Source organism: Ambystoma mexicanum, chromosome 3q (assembly GCF_040938575.1).
Source record: "Ambystoma mexicanum isolate Mex_15411 chromosome 3q, UKY_AmexF1_1, whole genome shotgun sequence".
Classification (NCBI taxonomy): domain Eukaryota; kingdom Metazoa; phylum Chordata; class Amphibia; order Caudata; family Ambystomatidae; genus Ambystoma; species Ambystoma mexicanum.
This window is the reverse complement of record NC_090926.1, coordinates 745,071,669-745,088,577: the sequence shown is the minus strand read 5'-3', so window position 1 is coordinate 745,088,577 and position 16,909 is coordinate 745,071,669. Positions and strand designations below refer to the sequence as shown.

Genomic DNA, 16,909 nt, shown 5'->3' with positions numbered 1-16,909 from the left:
ACAGGTAGCCTGCAGGAGACCTTGGCTGGAAGATGTTGTGAAGCAGAGGGTCTCAGGAGCGAAAGGAGCTCCATGTTTGTGGCCCGAAGATGCCTTCAACGAGGAAGGGTGAGGGTCCAACACAAACCGTACAAGTCCTGCAGCATGTGAAGGGAGCAAGACAGAAGCCGGTGAGTTTTACAGAGCGTTCTGATCTCTTGTGCGAACAATGGCAGGCAACTGTATCCAAATAAAATCACTTATGTATAAGTAAAAGCAATGTAAAACTGACCATTGATTGTCAGACAATGGGAAGCCTGAAAAGTAGCACTTGCTTATAAGCGAACATTATTCCTCTCACTTGCATAAGAGAAAAATGAAGTGAAGCACTTTAATTGAATATTAAACGAGCTAAAAACAGATAAAAGAATGGTTATGCTTGCCTAAAAACGATGAAGGGTAATCTCTGAATCAATTATAAAGCAGTTCAAAACAATATAATACGAAAGGTAAGTGACTGAACATTAACTCTACGAGTTATGGACATAACATTACATAAGCCAAACGGGAAACCAGCATTGCCCAAGCCAAGAGTGTTAAAGCATTGCCTAAAGCCAAAAGAGACTGACAACAAGGTTTATGAGTAAACTACTCTGGTTGGCAGGATACAAAGAGGCAAAGGCAAGGTTGGGTCAAGGGAAGTTGGCTGCTTGTGATTATTCGCTAAAAGCTGATACAACTTACATTGCCAAAGCCAATAGGAGAAAGAATTACATCTGAGGGCATTTTTCTGGTTGTTGTTGCAAACAGACAAGAGTGGTGAGGCTGCCCTTCTGGAAAGGGAATGTTCAGAAGACGAGAACCTTGCTTACTTGAAGGTGTTGTAGTGCGCTAAAGTAAATCCTGTCTTATCTAAAAAGTTGTTCAAAGTCACAAAGATACAAAGTACTGAAGCTGTGGTAGTGCTTTTGGTTGTCAGTGGATTTGAAACTTCAGAATTGGATGTGGAAACACTATGTGGCAGACGAGTAGACCTGCATGGTGAAACCTTGCAAATGTTAACCTGATATGAGAGTTGTTCAGGTGAAAGTAGAAGTGCTGTGAAGTAATTCTGACAAAGATATAAGCTGTGATTCATAATACTATGAAGAAAGACTTAAGTGTTAATCAGAAGCGTTGTTTCAATACACTTCTCAGAAGTTGTGTCTATTTGAGACCAACAAGGAGAACAAGTTACTCTTACCTGGTAACGTTCTTTCGATGGGATGGTCCGACGACGTATTCCATATCTGACATGTAATCACCACAGCTGTGCTGCTTCGGAAAATCTTCTGCGTCGATGACGTCGATACGCTGCCCTCGAGGACCTCCTCTGACGGGCGACGTCACTGGATGTTATAAGTAGGACGCACGACGCCCGCAGCCTCAGTTGTAGTTTTTTCCCCAGAACGTGTGGCACCAGTCTTCTGCCAGTCTGACACACAAAGCCTTGCGGAAACATAAGCTGCAATCGCATAAGAAATTCTGTAGCGGGGAAGGCAGGGAGGAAGCGATATGGAATACGTCGTAGGACCATCCCATCGAAAGAACGTTACCAGGTAAGAGAGTAACTTGTTCTTCGAGGGGATTGGGTCCCCCGACGTATTCCATATCTATGACAGACTCCCAAAGCAGTACCAATGCAAGGAGGTGGGAAAAGAATTTAGAAAAAAGAATTTAGAATACCCAATCAAATTGCGGAGTAAAGGACCACCTTGCCAAAGGCCAGATCCTGCCCACGGATGGAATCGAGGGAGTAGTGACGTACAAAAGTATGTACCGAAGCCCAGGTGGCTGCATCACAGATGTTATGAATAGGAACACCCCTCTCTAGGGCAGTAGAGGCAGCCATACCCCTGGTAGAATGGGCCCGCAAGCCGACCGGTGGGTCCTTATCCGCCAAGCGCTAACACTCGGAGATAGCCAAAATAATCCAGCGAGACAAAGTCTGTTTCGTCACAGCTTGTCGCAAACGCTTTCCAGCGTAACCAATGAAGAGTTGATCGTCCACTCTGACCCTGGACATGCGTGAAATATAAAAGCTTAACGCTCTCCTAGGATCAAGCCTATGGAGCCTCTCCTCTTCCTTACCAGGATGTGGAGGAGGATACAACGCCGGAAGAACAACCTTCTGGCCTAAATGAAATTCCGACACCACCTTCGGAAGAAAGGAATGACAAACTCTAAGGACAACCCTGTCCTTGTGAAACACAGTGAAGGGTGGCTTAACTGAAAGTGCCTGTAACTCACTCACTCTGCGAGCGGAAGTGACCGCAACCAAAAATACAGTTTTAAGAGTTAACAGTCTCAAAGGGCATGAATGCAAAGGCCCAAACGGAGCACCCATCAGAAACCCGAGAACAAGGTTCAATTCCCAACCGGGCACCTGGAAAGGTGACGGAGGGAACACATTAGTGAGCCCTTTCAGAAACTGAGAAATTAAAGGAATTTTAAAATAGGAACACTCTTCAGATGAGCGCTTAAATATGGACAGCGCTGCCAGGTAACCTTTAATGGTACCCACTTGCAAGCCCCTGTGGGCCAAAGAAAGCAAAAAAGACATAACCATGGGAACGTCGCAAGCAAAAGTATCCCCATTCTTAACCCGGCACCAGTCGCAGAACTTACGCCAATGGCAACGGTACAGGGACTTTGTTGCGGGCCGTCTGGCCGAGAGCAAGACCTCCATCACGTCTTCAGTGAGGTCCCAATCCTTATACCTCAACCTTTCAGAAACCAAGCGTGAAGGTTGAGGGATCTGACCTCTGGATGGAGAACATGACCCCCCTCCTGTGAGAGCAGATCGTCTCGGTAGGGAAGACGACGTGGAGGGCAGATGGACAAGTCGAGAAGGTCCGGGTACCACGTCCTGCAGGCCCACGCCGGAGCAATGAGGATCATCCAGGAACCGAACCTCCGTAACCTCTGCAGTACTTGCGGGATGACGGGGACTGGAGGAAACCCCTACAGCAGTGGGAATGACCACTCCACCACAAACGCGTCTCCTAAGGCTCCTTTTGAAGGAAATTCCCATGAGCAGAACCTCTTGCACTTCCGGTTGACACTGGAGGCGAAGAGATGCACTTGAGGGGTCCCCCAAAGGGCGAAGATCTCCAGGAGAATCTCCTGAGCCAGCTCCCACTCGTGAGAGATCGCGCTCTGTCTGCTCAGAGCGTCCACCGTCTCGTTTTCGTCTCCGGCCAGATGAACTGCCGAGATCGAAACTTCCTGCTGGATTGCACAGAACCAGAGCTGCATCTTCTCCCTTGCACAGAGGAAGTGACCCTGCCCCCCCTTTTTGTTGAGGTAGTGCATGGCCACCGTGTTGTTCGTCAGGATCAGGACATTCTTCCCTCGCACAGTCGGCAGAAAAGCCTTCAGGGCTAGCCTGACGTCCCTGAGCTCCAACAGACTGGACTCCGAAAGAGACCAACAACCACTGACTCGACTCATTGGCATGAGCTCCCCATCCCGTGAGGGATGTGGCCGTCACGATCGTCACCTCTGGGCAGGGTAGCCAAAATGGAGCCCCCTTCATCAGATTGTCTTCGACGGCCCACCACAGAAGGTCCTGGGCGACCGAGGACGGCACCTGAACAGGGTCCGGCAACCTGTCGGAAGACTGAGACCACTGGAGCTTGAGTGCCCATTGCAAAGTTCTCATCCTCAACCTGGCCTCTGGCACCAGAAGAATGCAGGATGCCATGAGGCCGAGCAATCCCAAGAACTCAAATGCTGGGAGACTCTGGGCAAGCTAAAACTTGTGCACCATCTGCTGAATGTGATGAGCCCTCACCTGGGGAGAAAAACAATGCCCCAGGGACGTGTCGAGCACAGCTCCGATGTACTGGAGCCTCCGAGTAGGTGTCAAATGGGACTTCTTGAAGTTGAGGGAGAAGCCCAGCTTGTGGAGTGAGTGGCAGGTGACTGACAGATGATCCAGGACTTGTAGGGAGAGCGCACCCTGATCAACCAATCGTCCAGGTAGGGGTAGACGTGAATCTCCCCTTTCCTGAGGTGTGCTGCCACCACTACCATGAGCTTGGTGAAGACCTTCGGGGCGGAGGTCAATCCGAATGGCAGGACCCGAAACTGAAAGTGCGAGTCGCCAACCGCGAACCTCAGGTACTTCTTGTGCTTTGGATGCATCGGCACATGAAAATAAGCGTCCTTGAGGTCGAGAGACAGTCCTGAAGTTGAAGGGCCTGGAGGACTTGAGAGAGAGTAACCATCCTGAACTTGTCCTTCCTGAGGAGTTTGTTCAAACCGCGCAAGTCCATGATGGATGATGGGTCTCAAACCCCCGTCTTTCTTGGAAATCAAAAAATAAGGGGAACTCCATCCCATGTTCCTCTCCGCTACAGGCACCAGTTCTATGGCGCCTTTCTCCAGCAGGGATTGAATTTCCTGCGCAAGGAGCGGATCCAGACTCTTCAAAGAGAGATTCCCCGGTGGATTGTCTTGAGGCCTCTGCCAGAAAGGAAGACCGTAGCCGTGGGTTATGATCTCCAGAACCCACCTGCAAGATACTGCGCCAGCCTTCCCCCAACCGGCGAACCATGGGACATGGCCTCATGACTGAGCTGAAGCGGCTGCGGCATTGCCTGAGGGCAAAGAGGCAACAGCACTCCTACGGTGGCCCCTTCGACTGGCAGCTCCTCTCGCTTTACCAAAGGATGAGTAATAACGAAAGGAACCTCCCCTCCATCACTGTCCCCTAGGACGAAAAGGCGGAGGTTGGCGAACTGCAGCGGCCAACGACTTTGCTGCAGCTTTGGAGGTCTGCAACCTCTCAAGGATCTCGTCAGCCTTGCTGCCAAAAAGATGTTCCCCGTCAAAGGGCATGTTGAGGAGCCGTGCCTGCACATCAGGAGCAAACCCCAACTTCCGCAACCACGCAAACCTGCGTATCACGGTGCTCGCCGCCATGGACCGGCTGACGCAATCTGCCATGTCCAAACCCTACTGAACGGCCTCACACATGGCATCCTTGCCATCCTGAACCATAGCAAGGAAACCATCCCGTTCGTCCCCTTCGGGAATATGTTCATCCGCTAAGGAAACAGTTCCACAGAGTGTGCGTGAAACGTGACAAGGCACATACAGAGTTGGCCGCCTGAAGCGCCATACCCACTGAAGAAAACACCTTCACCCAGCCATCGAAACGCTTGTCGTCCCTATCAGGAGGGATGGCAGGATATAACGCCTGCTTTTTCCGGGGCTGTAGCCGCCTGCACCACCAAACTCTCCGGAGTGGGGTGCTTGGTCAAGTAGCAGGGGTCGCTACTGGCTAGGCAGTATTTTCGCGGCAAAGACTTGCCCACTGCCGGGAGACTCTCCGGAGCAGTCGAAGCCGCCACCACCCTCCTATTCTGTAGAGCCATATGGAACGGCAGTACCGGGTCAGTTGGTGGACCTTGGTCGAGAATATCCGTAAGGGTCATCCTGAAGAAAATCCCCTGGGGGAGCAGACCATCCCAAGTACTCGGTGACCCTAGACATAAGGCGCCGGTACGAGGAGTCGGCATGAGTGCCAGGCTCAGGCCTACAAAACTCCACCTCCGGAGAGGTGTCCAGCCCACTGGCATCTTGCAGGGACTGCCGCAGGTCCTCAATCTGGCTATGGCCCGAGAGAATCTCGTCTGGCACCGTATAAGGAACCATGCCATCATCAGAGCCCTCATCCACCTCTGAAATAAACTCAAGATGGCGGTAAGAAGGCACAGAATGTGGAACAAACCCATGCTTGACCTTGGCCAGAGCCTTTCTAGGGGGTTCCACCGAGCCCCGGGGTACCCCGTCAAAACAGCCTCGAAAGGCGTCAAGGGCGTTGAGTGAATCGGCGTTGACACCGAACGCGGCGCCGACAGCATTGATGGCGTCGACACAGGCCTCGAGGCCAGAGCCCAGAGCATGTCCCTCGACAGCCTGGGCGCCGATGGCGTTGATGACTTCTTCGGAGGCGGGGCCTCGAAAGAGTCAGTTGACGACCTCGGCGCCACCAGCGTCAACGTCTTCCTCGAAGACACCACAGGTGCACACGGTCTCGAGCGTGTCGAGGACCGGGACCTGGATCGGGCATGACGAGAACGATTCCCATTGTCCGAGCGGGACCTCTCCCGCGAATCGTGCCGACCACCCGAGCCCGAAGGCGTGCGAGCAGTGTCTCTCGACCGATCACGACCGACCCCACTCGGAGGCGCGGACGGACCAGTGCCCTGCGATTCGAGAATCGCTAACATTTTCTTCCCGAAGGAAGCCCATTCCTCTGGCGTCGCATGCTTGGTGGGAGAAGCGACCTGCCGACGGGCGGAGTCCTCGGATGAGGACGGGGAAGGCGACCGATGACGGCGCTTCCGGGAGTGCCTCGAAGAGGCAGAGGAGTGGAGGAACCGACTCCGGGACCGAGACCCACTGGACTTCCAACGACGATGCAGAGAGTCGCCCCTCGAATCGTCCGTCGAAAGCCCTGCAGACCTCGACTTCCGTGGCTTGGACACCTTACCTACCGGCAACTTCTTCTTGAGCTCCCGCAAGGCTTTGGACGTGATTGACTGGCAGTCGACATAGTCATCCGTGTCATGGGCCTCCCCGAGGCACCAGAGGCAGGCGTTGTGCGAGTCCGTCATCGACATCTTGGACCCACAGTCCCCGCACTTCTTAAAACCCGGACGCGGGGTGGAAGACGAGGTAGACATCTTCATGAAGAATATACTTCACAATACGAACAGGTTCAAAGAACCGAGAAAGAACAAAAACTTTAAAGAGTCGAGCGTGCCGAGATCTCCGAAGCGAACACGTTCGCGGAAAAAATGGAACTGAGGCTACGGGCATCGTGCGTCCTACTTATAACATCCAGTGACGTCGGCCGACGGAGGAGGTCCTCGAGGGCAGCGTATCAAAATCATCGACGCAGGACGCAGACGCTGAAGATTTTCCGAAACAGCACAGCTCTGGTGATTACATGTCATAGATATGGAATACGTCGCAGGACCCAATCCCCTCGAAACTGTGTTTCTTCTTTGACATTTATATATTGTTGTGAAGCATCTCAGCCTGAATTAACATTGATGCTATTTGATGAAGTGGAAAGTTATTATTCAAGCAAGAAGAAGAAAAACGTTTCTTTTGGTTGAACTTTGGTTGACAGGACTTTCTTTTGACACATTGAAGGAGCCAAGAACTGAATTGAGACTTTATTGACAACCCGGATTTCCTCGTTTCCTTTTGTTGAACATTCTAATTGAATCTTACTTGGAACATGGGGAAGGGGAGTTCACCCGAGTTACCAAAAAAGACTGAACGTATTGGAAATACTATTGTTGATGGTTGTTGTGAATTACCATATGTTTTCTTGTGTATTTTATGTTTAAGTGCATGTGTTTCCTTTAACTTTGATAGGCAGGGAAATCGTCGACAGGGTAGGGATAGTGATGCATTTGATGAAACTTATAATTTAATAAAATGGCAGAGTTTGAGAAATCATCTAAAAGTTGTCCAGCTCACATTTCCGACTCCTCACTGCAGAGAGTACAACCCACCACCATCACTTGTGCCCGTGTAACGCAGTTCATTGTAAGCTCATAACATAGTTTTTCCTCACCACAATGACCGTGGACATGTGTTGCAGCCAGCGGAGGATAAAAAAGGAAGGTGAAATAAGCTTAAAAAGAAGGGAAGCACAACCCCTCCTCCACAGCCTTTACTAGCACATCACACTAGTAACTTTGTGGGAAAGATATTAGCTCTGTTAGACAGGGAATGTGCCCACCTTACCCTGCATCTGTACAAATGGAGGCTCTTTAACTTTTCAAAGCAGGAAGAACCTTCTTCACATACAGAAACATTTGTTTCCGTGTTACTCTAAACTCATCATTCTTTACATTGCCTTTTCCTTCAAGCTCTCCTGGAAAAGAATATGCTGCATCAATTTGTGACTCGGTTAGAAGAGACGATCAACACTTACTTGGAAAGGCTCTTCTTGAGTTTAAAGCCCTGGCTGCTGCAGTCAGACAGGCGATCCAGCGGGGAGTGTGTCCTGATTGGTGGAAGGTCTCCATCGCTCCCATATGAGGGCAGCATCCCTGGCACACGAAGTGGAGGAGCAGATGAGGGGGAAGGTGTGAGAGGTCCATTCAGGGCTTCCAGCAAGGAAACAACCTCATAGCCTAGAGGTACATGTTCAGAGGCCTAAAATATAGATGAACATCAAAGACGGAATGTTTTTTATCAGGCAGAGAAAGACACTCTTGAAGGTTGACATATAAACTATGTAAAATAAACAAATGATGCCCAAACCGATTACCCACCCAATGCCTAGTATAATAGGCTGGCAAAGTTATGCAGTTTTCTCAATGCATTATCAAACTTATAGTATCTCTAGATATCTAGTGCTATGATGACCTCCGAGGACTAGATTGCACATTGTATAGCCGGTAAGATGGCTCAGAGGGTTACATGTTCGCTACTGTGATCTGTGTTTTATATGCAGGTTGCCTGTTCAAATCCCGGCAAGGCCAACTCAGCCATTCATCCTTCAGAGGTTGATAAATGCGTACCAATTTCAAATGGGTAATAATGTAAAGCGTTTTAGATTAAAGCACTATACAAAAAACAAATTATCATAAGCATCAAATAACATGGGAGAAGTTAACACGCTAATAGCAAGTTGATCAAGGCAGCGCCTGAAGCGCTGTTGTGCAGCGAGCGGATGAGGATGTGAGCCTCCTCCACTCCGACTCGGCTGCCAACATCCTGCAGAAAAATCCTGTTTTCCGGCAAAATCACAAGGGGATTTTCATATCTGCTGCGGACGAAACATGGCCACTACAGTTCGCTCCATTCCCGACAGAAAACTGAGAAAGGAAACCTCTGATCTGCCACTCGGTCGTGTAAGGAAGGCATGGTATCAAACAGTGAAGGCAGACACAAGTGATCACAGTTCAAGGGTGTTTATTGAACTTCAATAGGTTGCTTTAACGCCTACCTAATCCTAAATCTAAAGATGGGAGCAAGCTACGACCATCAAACAATAATACTGCAACCCTAGTGGAGTCACTGTCAAAATAAAAGGCCCAATACTAACCAACCTATTACCAATCCTTACTTCTAAATACAAAACTGTGGGGGGTCAACAATGTAGGCAAAAGAAGTGTTCAAGAAATAAGAGTGTTCGGTTGCCCACTGAGCACTTCCTTAATTAAGAGGTAAGCGCCCATGGCTCAACCCGGCAATCTCATCTCAAAGCGGCGCAACGTGCCTAATTGTTACAGGTTGCATGCTAGTCTGATGCAACTTTGCTCCAACCTCCACTGTAATACCGCCTGCGGCGGATTGTATCCTGTGCCTCTCGCCGTTATTATGCAACATGAGGATGACCACTGACACAGATGGCCATTCTCCCCTGTGAAGCTGTGACTTCCACTTGACTTCCTGGTTGACTGGCTCCTCGCGCACAGATTGGCTGCTATAGCGCATTTCTGCACCAATCACCAACCAGCAGGCGAAGCCGGCCCACCTCAGGAAGGCCCACGAAAGAAGGCTCATTTCCTGTCCCGAGCCTAGCCAAAACTGCCAGACCCCAGGCCCAAGAACTCTGTCCGTCCTACAATTACTTCCCAACTGTGTAATCCACACCCTGCCACCTGCCGGGTAAGAGACTTTTCTATAATTGAACATCTGTGCAGTTACTCCTAACAATAACATTTGCAATTAGCATCTGCACGACTTGTCTCCACGCCTCCTGCAAACAGTGCTGCCCTTGTTATCATTCTTGTCAGCTTGCTTTGCCTATGTCAGTTTATATACCTCTTTAGCTACTCGTAACCATTGTTACCAGCTTGCAGATTGCTGGCGTGTCAGGCCCGTCACCTACGTCCACAGTTAAGTCATGAGCAGATACTAGAATGTTACCGTGACTCATTCCTCCTTGCTAATCTGTTTGCATCCTTCAATGCCATTATTGTAACTTACATTGCCACTGCTTATCCTGTGCCCGGCACCGGATATGCGATTGTCGTCCACAATGCTGCTTAGCAAATATTTTGCTTTGTACTTCCTAGTCGGTGGCACCCGTTAGAGTCTGTAACTTAACTTATACGGTATTCGTCAATCCTCGAATCGCAACATGACCTACGTTAGCCTCCTTTACTGCCTTTGTTCGTCTTACTGTGACCTGCCATTTGTAATAGCGCCCACTCACACTATTGCCATTGAGACACAGTACTCCAACGTGCCTCGCACTTGATACCTCTGGCTGCCTCCCCTCAAATGTCACTGAGTTCACGTGCCGTGTCATTGCTGTCACTCTACTTTGTTATTACTAAGTCAAAGTTTATCACTACTGCCATAAAATGCCTTAATTTCTAACTACGGTTGCCCCCTCGTATACCCTGAGCTAGTGTGCAGCATTACTAATACAACTTATTAGGTGTCTCTACTTCACTCTTATTCACATTTATTGCCTCCTATCATCTTTGACTGCGCTATTAGTGCTCAAATCATTAGACTTGCATCGATAACACACCATTATGTTGTTGAACCCCACTGCTCGCTGTACCCTTGGCCTACTGGACAAATCACTTGTACTGACTTGCGTTTTTGACCTTCACAACACCTTCCACAGCTCTATTACCACCACTAAGACTCCTAAGCATAACACTCTGCTTATGGCCTGCCTCACTGATCACAACATGCCTCTAAACCACAATCTACCCACCAGCAGGCCTGCCTCGCCCCTCGCCGCACTATACATTCCCAACATTCCGCTGACTTCCTCACTACAAGGTACCAATCCTTACCTGAACTCCCCAGCCCTCTGCTAGAGCACTTTGCGTCCAAACCTATTCCTAACCAACCTTCGCGCTACACTTTAGAAATTCCAGACTTAGGTCCAGATTCCTTTGCGCACCCTACCAATCTCGTAACTCTCACCAGACTTCCAAAGTATTACTACCCTTGCCTCCCCCTCACCCGTCAGCAGCAAACAGACCTCTAAAGAAACTATGATCAAGGGAGCCCTCATCAACGCCAGATCGCTCCCAGCACACGTTCTTGACATTGCAGATCTCATTACCACACAAAACCTCGATTTCCTAGCCATTACAGAGACCTGGCTACATGCAGCCTCAGGCTCATTATTCTCGCTAGTTATCCCCAGTGGATACTCTATCATCAGATGCGACTGCAGCTCGAACCAATGAAAAGGGGGCAGAGTTGCCTTCATTCATAAAGATATTATCAACTTGAGAATCATCCCTAACTTACAGATCCCTTCAGCTGAACTACTATCTGTTAAAATCGCCATCTCTCCTCCCAACACCACTACATTGAACCTCATCTACAGGCCCCCAGGTCCCATCATCATTTTCGCCGACAACATTACTACCATTTTAGCAGACACAACTAAGCTTGGCGGCCTCAACCTTGGCCTCCTTGACCCCAATGTCCATAATGCATTGGACATCACCAGCAGTCTCCGAACCTTGGCCTTTTACATCATATCTGCATACCCACCCACAACAAGGGACGAACACTCGATTGGATAGCCGATCTAAACTGTAACATCAAGATAAAATCGAACCTTTCCTGTGCGTGGTCTGATCACCACATCATCACCTTCAACATCCTAGCTAATGACAGGACATTGCGCCTGCAATCCCTACTAGGAACAAAAAGGACATTACCAGGGACAAATTGCTACCCATTATCCTTCCTATCCTAAACAAGGGCGCGCTGGCATGCGCAGACCCTACTATCCTAGTTGATACCTTCAACCGCACTATGCCTAAAGCAATACATTAAAACAAGGGCGCGCTGGCATGCACAGACCCTACTATCCTAGTTGATACCTTCAACCGCACTATGCTTAAAGCAATACATTCTATCGCCCTCATGAAATCTAGGAAACCTAAACAGTGTGCCCATCTGAACTCGTGGTTCACCCCACAATTAAGAGTGCTATGCAAAGAAATACGTAACTCTGAAGCCCGCTGGAAAAGTTTCCCTTGTGAAGCTAACAAAGACAACCTCATCATAGCTACCCTTAATTACAGGGAGGCTATCTTCCAGGCAAAAAAGGAGCCCTACAACACACGTATAGCACAAGCGGAATCCAACACTAGGGAGCTCTTTAAAATTCTTGAAGAGCTAGAGTCCCCTTCTTCCCCTCCTGACATCTGCAGCAAAAACAGTACATGGTGTGCCAACATACAAAAAGCACTCTTTGTCATACATTTTCAATTGGAGAGTACATATCTTATCAAACCCACAATCTAACCTCCTCCTTTACAAATCCCAGCCACTTACATGCACATATACACCATTCAGTTTCTCACCACTCACCATCCCAGAGGTCGAAAGCATCATTAGCAAATTTAAACCCTCCAACTGCCAGGGTGATACCTGCCCTGTTCCCATTACGGAATCTACACACAAACTAGCTCCTTTTATCACTGCTCTTATCAACTCATCCTTCAACTCCGGCACATTGCCTGAAAACCTCAAGGACGCCTAGGTCATCCCTCTTCTGAAGAAACCCACTCTGGATGCAAGAATTCCCACTAACTATAGGCCCATCACCACCGTCCCCCTTTCTGCTTAAAATTCTAGACCGTGCAGCTTATCTGCAGATTCAGAACTATCTGGAATCAAACCAACTTCTTGGCCTTAAACAATCAGGCTTCCGGCCTAAGCCGGAACTGAAACGACACTCATTGACCTCAAAACGCAAAATGAGGACCTAAAAGACAATGGTAAACTGGCCTTGCTACTACTCCTTGACCTATCGGTAGCATTTGATTTGGTTAACCACCAAATCCTCTGCTGTCATCTTAAAACAGCTGCCAATTTCTCGGACAAAGCCACCACCTGGATCAGAGCTTTCTTGGACAACAGGTCAATGAGGGTCTTCTCCCAGTCTGTTTCCTCCGATCCTTCACCAGTACTATGTGGGGTGCCACAAGGTTCGTGCGTCTTGCCCACATTCTATAATGTGTTTACAAAACCTCTTTTTGATATACTTGACTATCTGGGTGTCACCTATACCAACTACGCCGATGACACCCAGATACTCATCCCCCATCACGGGAGTCCACATTGCAGACACCAAAGCCCTAAATGATGTTTATCAAGTCATCCAGGTTTGGATGGCCCAACACGACCTCTGTCTTAATGACGATCAGACAGAGCTCCTCATTCTAGGCTCCCAACATGGACTTAACAGACTAGATCCGTCATTAAAAGCCTAACATCGATGGGAACACCATTAAGGTTTCCAAAGACACCAAAACGTTAGGAATCTAGCTTGATTCCACACCATCGTTCAACAGACAAACCAATGCCGTCATTTCAGCTTCTGAATACACGTGCAAGCTCATCACAGCTTGCTGTCCCTTCCTCAGTACTGCCACTGCACTATCCTTGCGAGAACCTTGGTTATGTCCAAACTCGATTATTGTAATGCACTTTATCTAGGGACAAGCCAGCACAATCTAAAATTTCAGGTTATTCAAAATAATGCCATTAGGGCAGCCCTAAATCTCCCTAGATCTTCACACATCTCTGACATCATGAGAAGTATACACTGGCTATCAGTCACACAAACAATATCCCTTAAAATGCATGAGTAATCAGGCCCCCATCTATTTGGCCAATCGCTTTACTCATCACACCTCTACCCGCCCATTGATCTGCCCAAGCTCACTGTCTCACCATACCCAAATACAAATTGCAGAAAGCAGGTGGGGCAAGTTTCCCAGTACTTGCTGCTAAACTTTGGCACTCTTGCCTATCTCTCTCAGGACCGAACCATCTGCCTTATTTAAACAAAGTCAAGCTGTGGCTGTCACCTAAGAAGCCTAAATCTCCTTCTGAAACACTGGTCATATACCTAACTGTTTAGGTCTACACCTTCCATGTTCCCTCATCCTGTAAATACACTGTTTATCTACTGTAACTATTTCCAATTTCTTTAGCTAGCCTTATCTCCTCCTGCATGTATACCAACTTCTACTCTTCTCCCTATCTTTATGTATAATTTGAGACTCTTACCATTGGCTCCTATGTAAATTTGTTTGTATATACTATACTAATATTGTAATCTCTAATTTGTGATTCTACCATTTGCTTGTGTACATTTTTGATGTATGTATACTATTACTGTAACCTAAGATATGCGTCCAGATGCCTTTGGGCAGGCGCACTTTACAAGTAAAACAAATACAAATATGTCAGGAAGTTCAGTAGTTGGCTTCCCTTCCCCACGTTTTCAGCACGGGACAAGGGGGCACATTGGAGCTGCACACACACTCTGGCTTCTTGGCCATGAAGAAACAGTACAAAGCATAGGTATCAGCGCCTTCTGCAAAGTCTCTCTCCAAAGGACAGTCTCTTATTGCAATTGGTCTCCCTCATTCGGGCTCAGACCAGGGATCCCCCTCGTTCGGGCTCAGATCCCTTTAGCACAATGTGCACAATTGGTCTCCCCCATTTGGGCTCAGACCACGGTTCCCCCTTGTTCAGGTTCAGATCTCTTTGTATCAGAAACCAAAGACTTTTGATTGTGCGATGGGTTTTGCTTAAACCGTCGCAGGACCATTTCGATTCACACCAGTTGTCATTCTTTATCTTTTACTTTCGTTTCTGCCACTTCTCGGCTGAATATTGTACAGAGATCTTCGATCGAGCACACTCGCGGTGCCGGACCACTGTCACGAATATTGTATCTTCTATGCTCCAGTTAAAACATTAATCCGCCGTTCGGCATTCTTTGCGTCTTTCATCACATGCATTCAGCAATCTTTAACCTTGCTCTTTGTATACAATATTGCCGAATCAACACAATTCGGTCTTGCCTCGGTTTCCCCAACTCACCAGCTGTGTTGATCTTTCTTTGATCTTGGAACCAATGACAGTATCACAGCAGCTGCTGCTTCTAAGCAACTATCAGCCATGCAGGTAGGCCCAGGGTATCTGACACACAATACAGGATTCTTCCGTCTTGTTTCTTGGCCTTATGCTCTGCAATCCGAAGGTGTCTAGAAAGGAACGGCATTCCGCCGGAATGGTCAAGGGAACCTCCCTCCTTGTGCACCCTTCGTGGTTTGCCGTCTTTCTTCCCTCATTCAGCTGCTGTCTGGAAACTGCTGTTCCTTCGTGAGATTTGCCTCACGCAGGCTCTCATGTTCCGCCTTTCATCCGTGTGGGAAAGTTGAATGGAAATCAGGTGTGAATGGTTACCACTAATATTCTGACCTTGCCTGCCTGACCATAGTAGTGGGACATGTCGGGTACACAGCTCGGGTGTGAGTCTGTTTTCCTTCAGAGCGGGCTGTCTGTGTAAAAGTGTTTGTGCAGAAAAAGGGGGTCGGGTACAGCTTCCATATATCCGACTAGGTAGGATGGGGTAGGATGGGGTAAAGGTGTTATGGGGAAGAAGGGGAAACCTGCATCTCATGGGCAGGTGTCTTACTCCACGAAGACCCCTCACCCAAGTGATCCTCCCGCACTGGTCCACCCCCAGGGTCTGGATCCAAAGGCCATGGCCATGCCCTGGCCACCTGAGAGAGGACTCACCCCCCACCCACCCAGACTACCGGGTGTGAGATCTTCTGGTTTCTCAGAGTCAGAGCGGGTAAGGACGACGGCTCCATCTTGGGCTGCGGACTGCCAGGCTGGGGGTGCCAACTGGAGTCGGTTGCACACTAAAGGAACTGTCTGCGGCTCAACGCTGGAACGCCCCCCTGGTAATACAACAAGCCGGCTCACATAGCAGGGCTCGCCCGCCCTACACACCATCGTTGGGGACGGAGGAAGGTGCCAGAGACAGCATCTGCTGGGTCGATAAGGAGCGTGGGATAGAGGAGCGCTGGAGCAAACACCCGTCCCACCCCCCCCCGGCACACACGGGGGACTGGGTTGCTAAGGAGTGCTTCGGTCGGCACACAGCAAGCAGAGGCAGCAAACCGCGCCCTGTTCAGCTGATGAAACTGAACGCACGGACAGGGCCCGCATTGGTGACGGAAGCCTGATAATCAAGGCAGGAGGCCTGGGAGTGAGACTGTGTTCCCGCAAGTGCGCCAAGGGACAGACATCAACTGAGCAAGTTAGCCGCGGCACTGCATGGGTTCGCCTGCCGGCACCGGCATCAAAGTGAGCAGGGACCGGTTCCACAGCGGTGAGCTTAGCACCATAAAACAACATGGTGAACTTATAAAGAGCTACTGCCTGGCAGGCAAGACCCTAGAAGGCAGATGAGAGCGTGGTGTATCAGACACCCAGGCCAGCCGCACGCCCACTTAGACATGTTGAGGGCTACATGGACTGTCTGCCCCCACTGCCACATGCTTGACACCACAGCTGGCTGTTGGACCCTCGCCCCCCCTATTTACTGCTACCTGCACTCCCTGTTGGGGAGGTCAGGTCCCTCATTAAGCTGAAGACCGAAGAATGGCCGGGACACATGGACCCTTGCTGTGGTACGCCATGGCAGAGTGGCTGGGAAGACAAGTGGGGTGGCAGATTCTGAGACCCAGTGGTGAAGGCAATGTGTGGTATCCTGTGGAGTGGGGGCACCCATCTGTGGATTACAACTCACACCAGAGGATGTATGCACGAGGGATGAGCGCTGATATACCAGATGTAATTGAAGACATATAAAAATGGGTGCTCTTTGCGCAGTTAGTAGTGCCACTGCAAAGGTGTGATCGAAGCAGTGAAGGGTCCCCACAGATCCCCCAACTCTGGAACCTTAGTGGACAAGAACAGCACATACGCTAGAAGGGCCCAGCACAAGCGAGGCGGGGATAGCGGAGGGACTCCTCGCAAGATTAATTACGTGCAGCGCAATTGCTAAAAAAGTAGGGCTACAAAGCAAGATGGACCAGTATACAGT

At 49.2% G+C, this 16,909-nt stretch overlaps 1 protein-coding gene across 7 annotated transcripts in view; it reads right to left on the bottom strand.

Annotated features, from left to right (window-relative positions):
• RNF157 (ring finger protein 157) overlaps nucleotides 1-16,909 on the bottom strand; it is a 1,722,220-nt gene that overhangs the window by 741,305 nt on the left and 964,006 nt on the right. For all 7 annotated transcript variants that reach the window (XR_011305109.1, XM_069654703.1, XM_069654704.1 and 4 more), the window contains one exon: nucleotides 7,985-8,208. Coding sequence is in view for 6 of the 7 variants with exons in the window: in XM_069654703.1 (XP_069510804.1) it covers nucleotides 7,985-8,208 (224 nt within the window). In the remaining variant the exon portion in view is untranslated. The remainder of the gene's footprint in view (nucleotides 1-7,984; nucleotides 8,209-16,909) is intronic.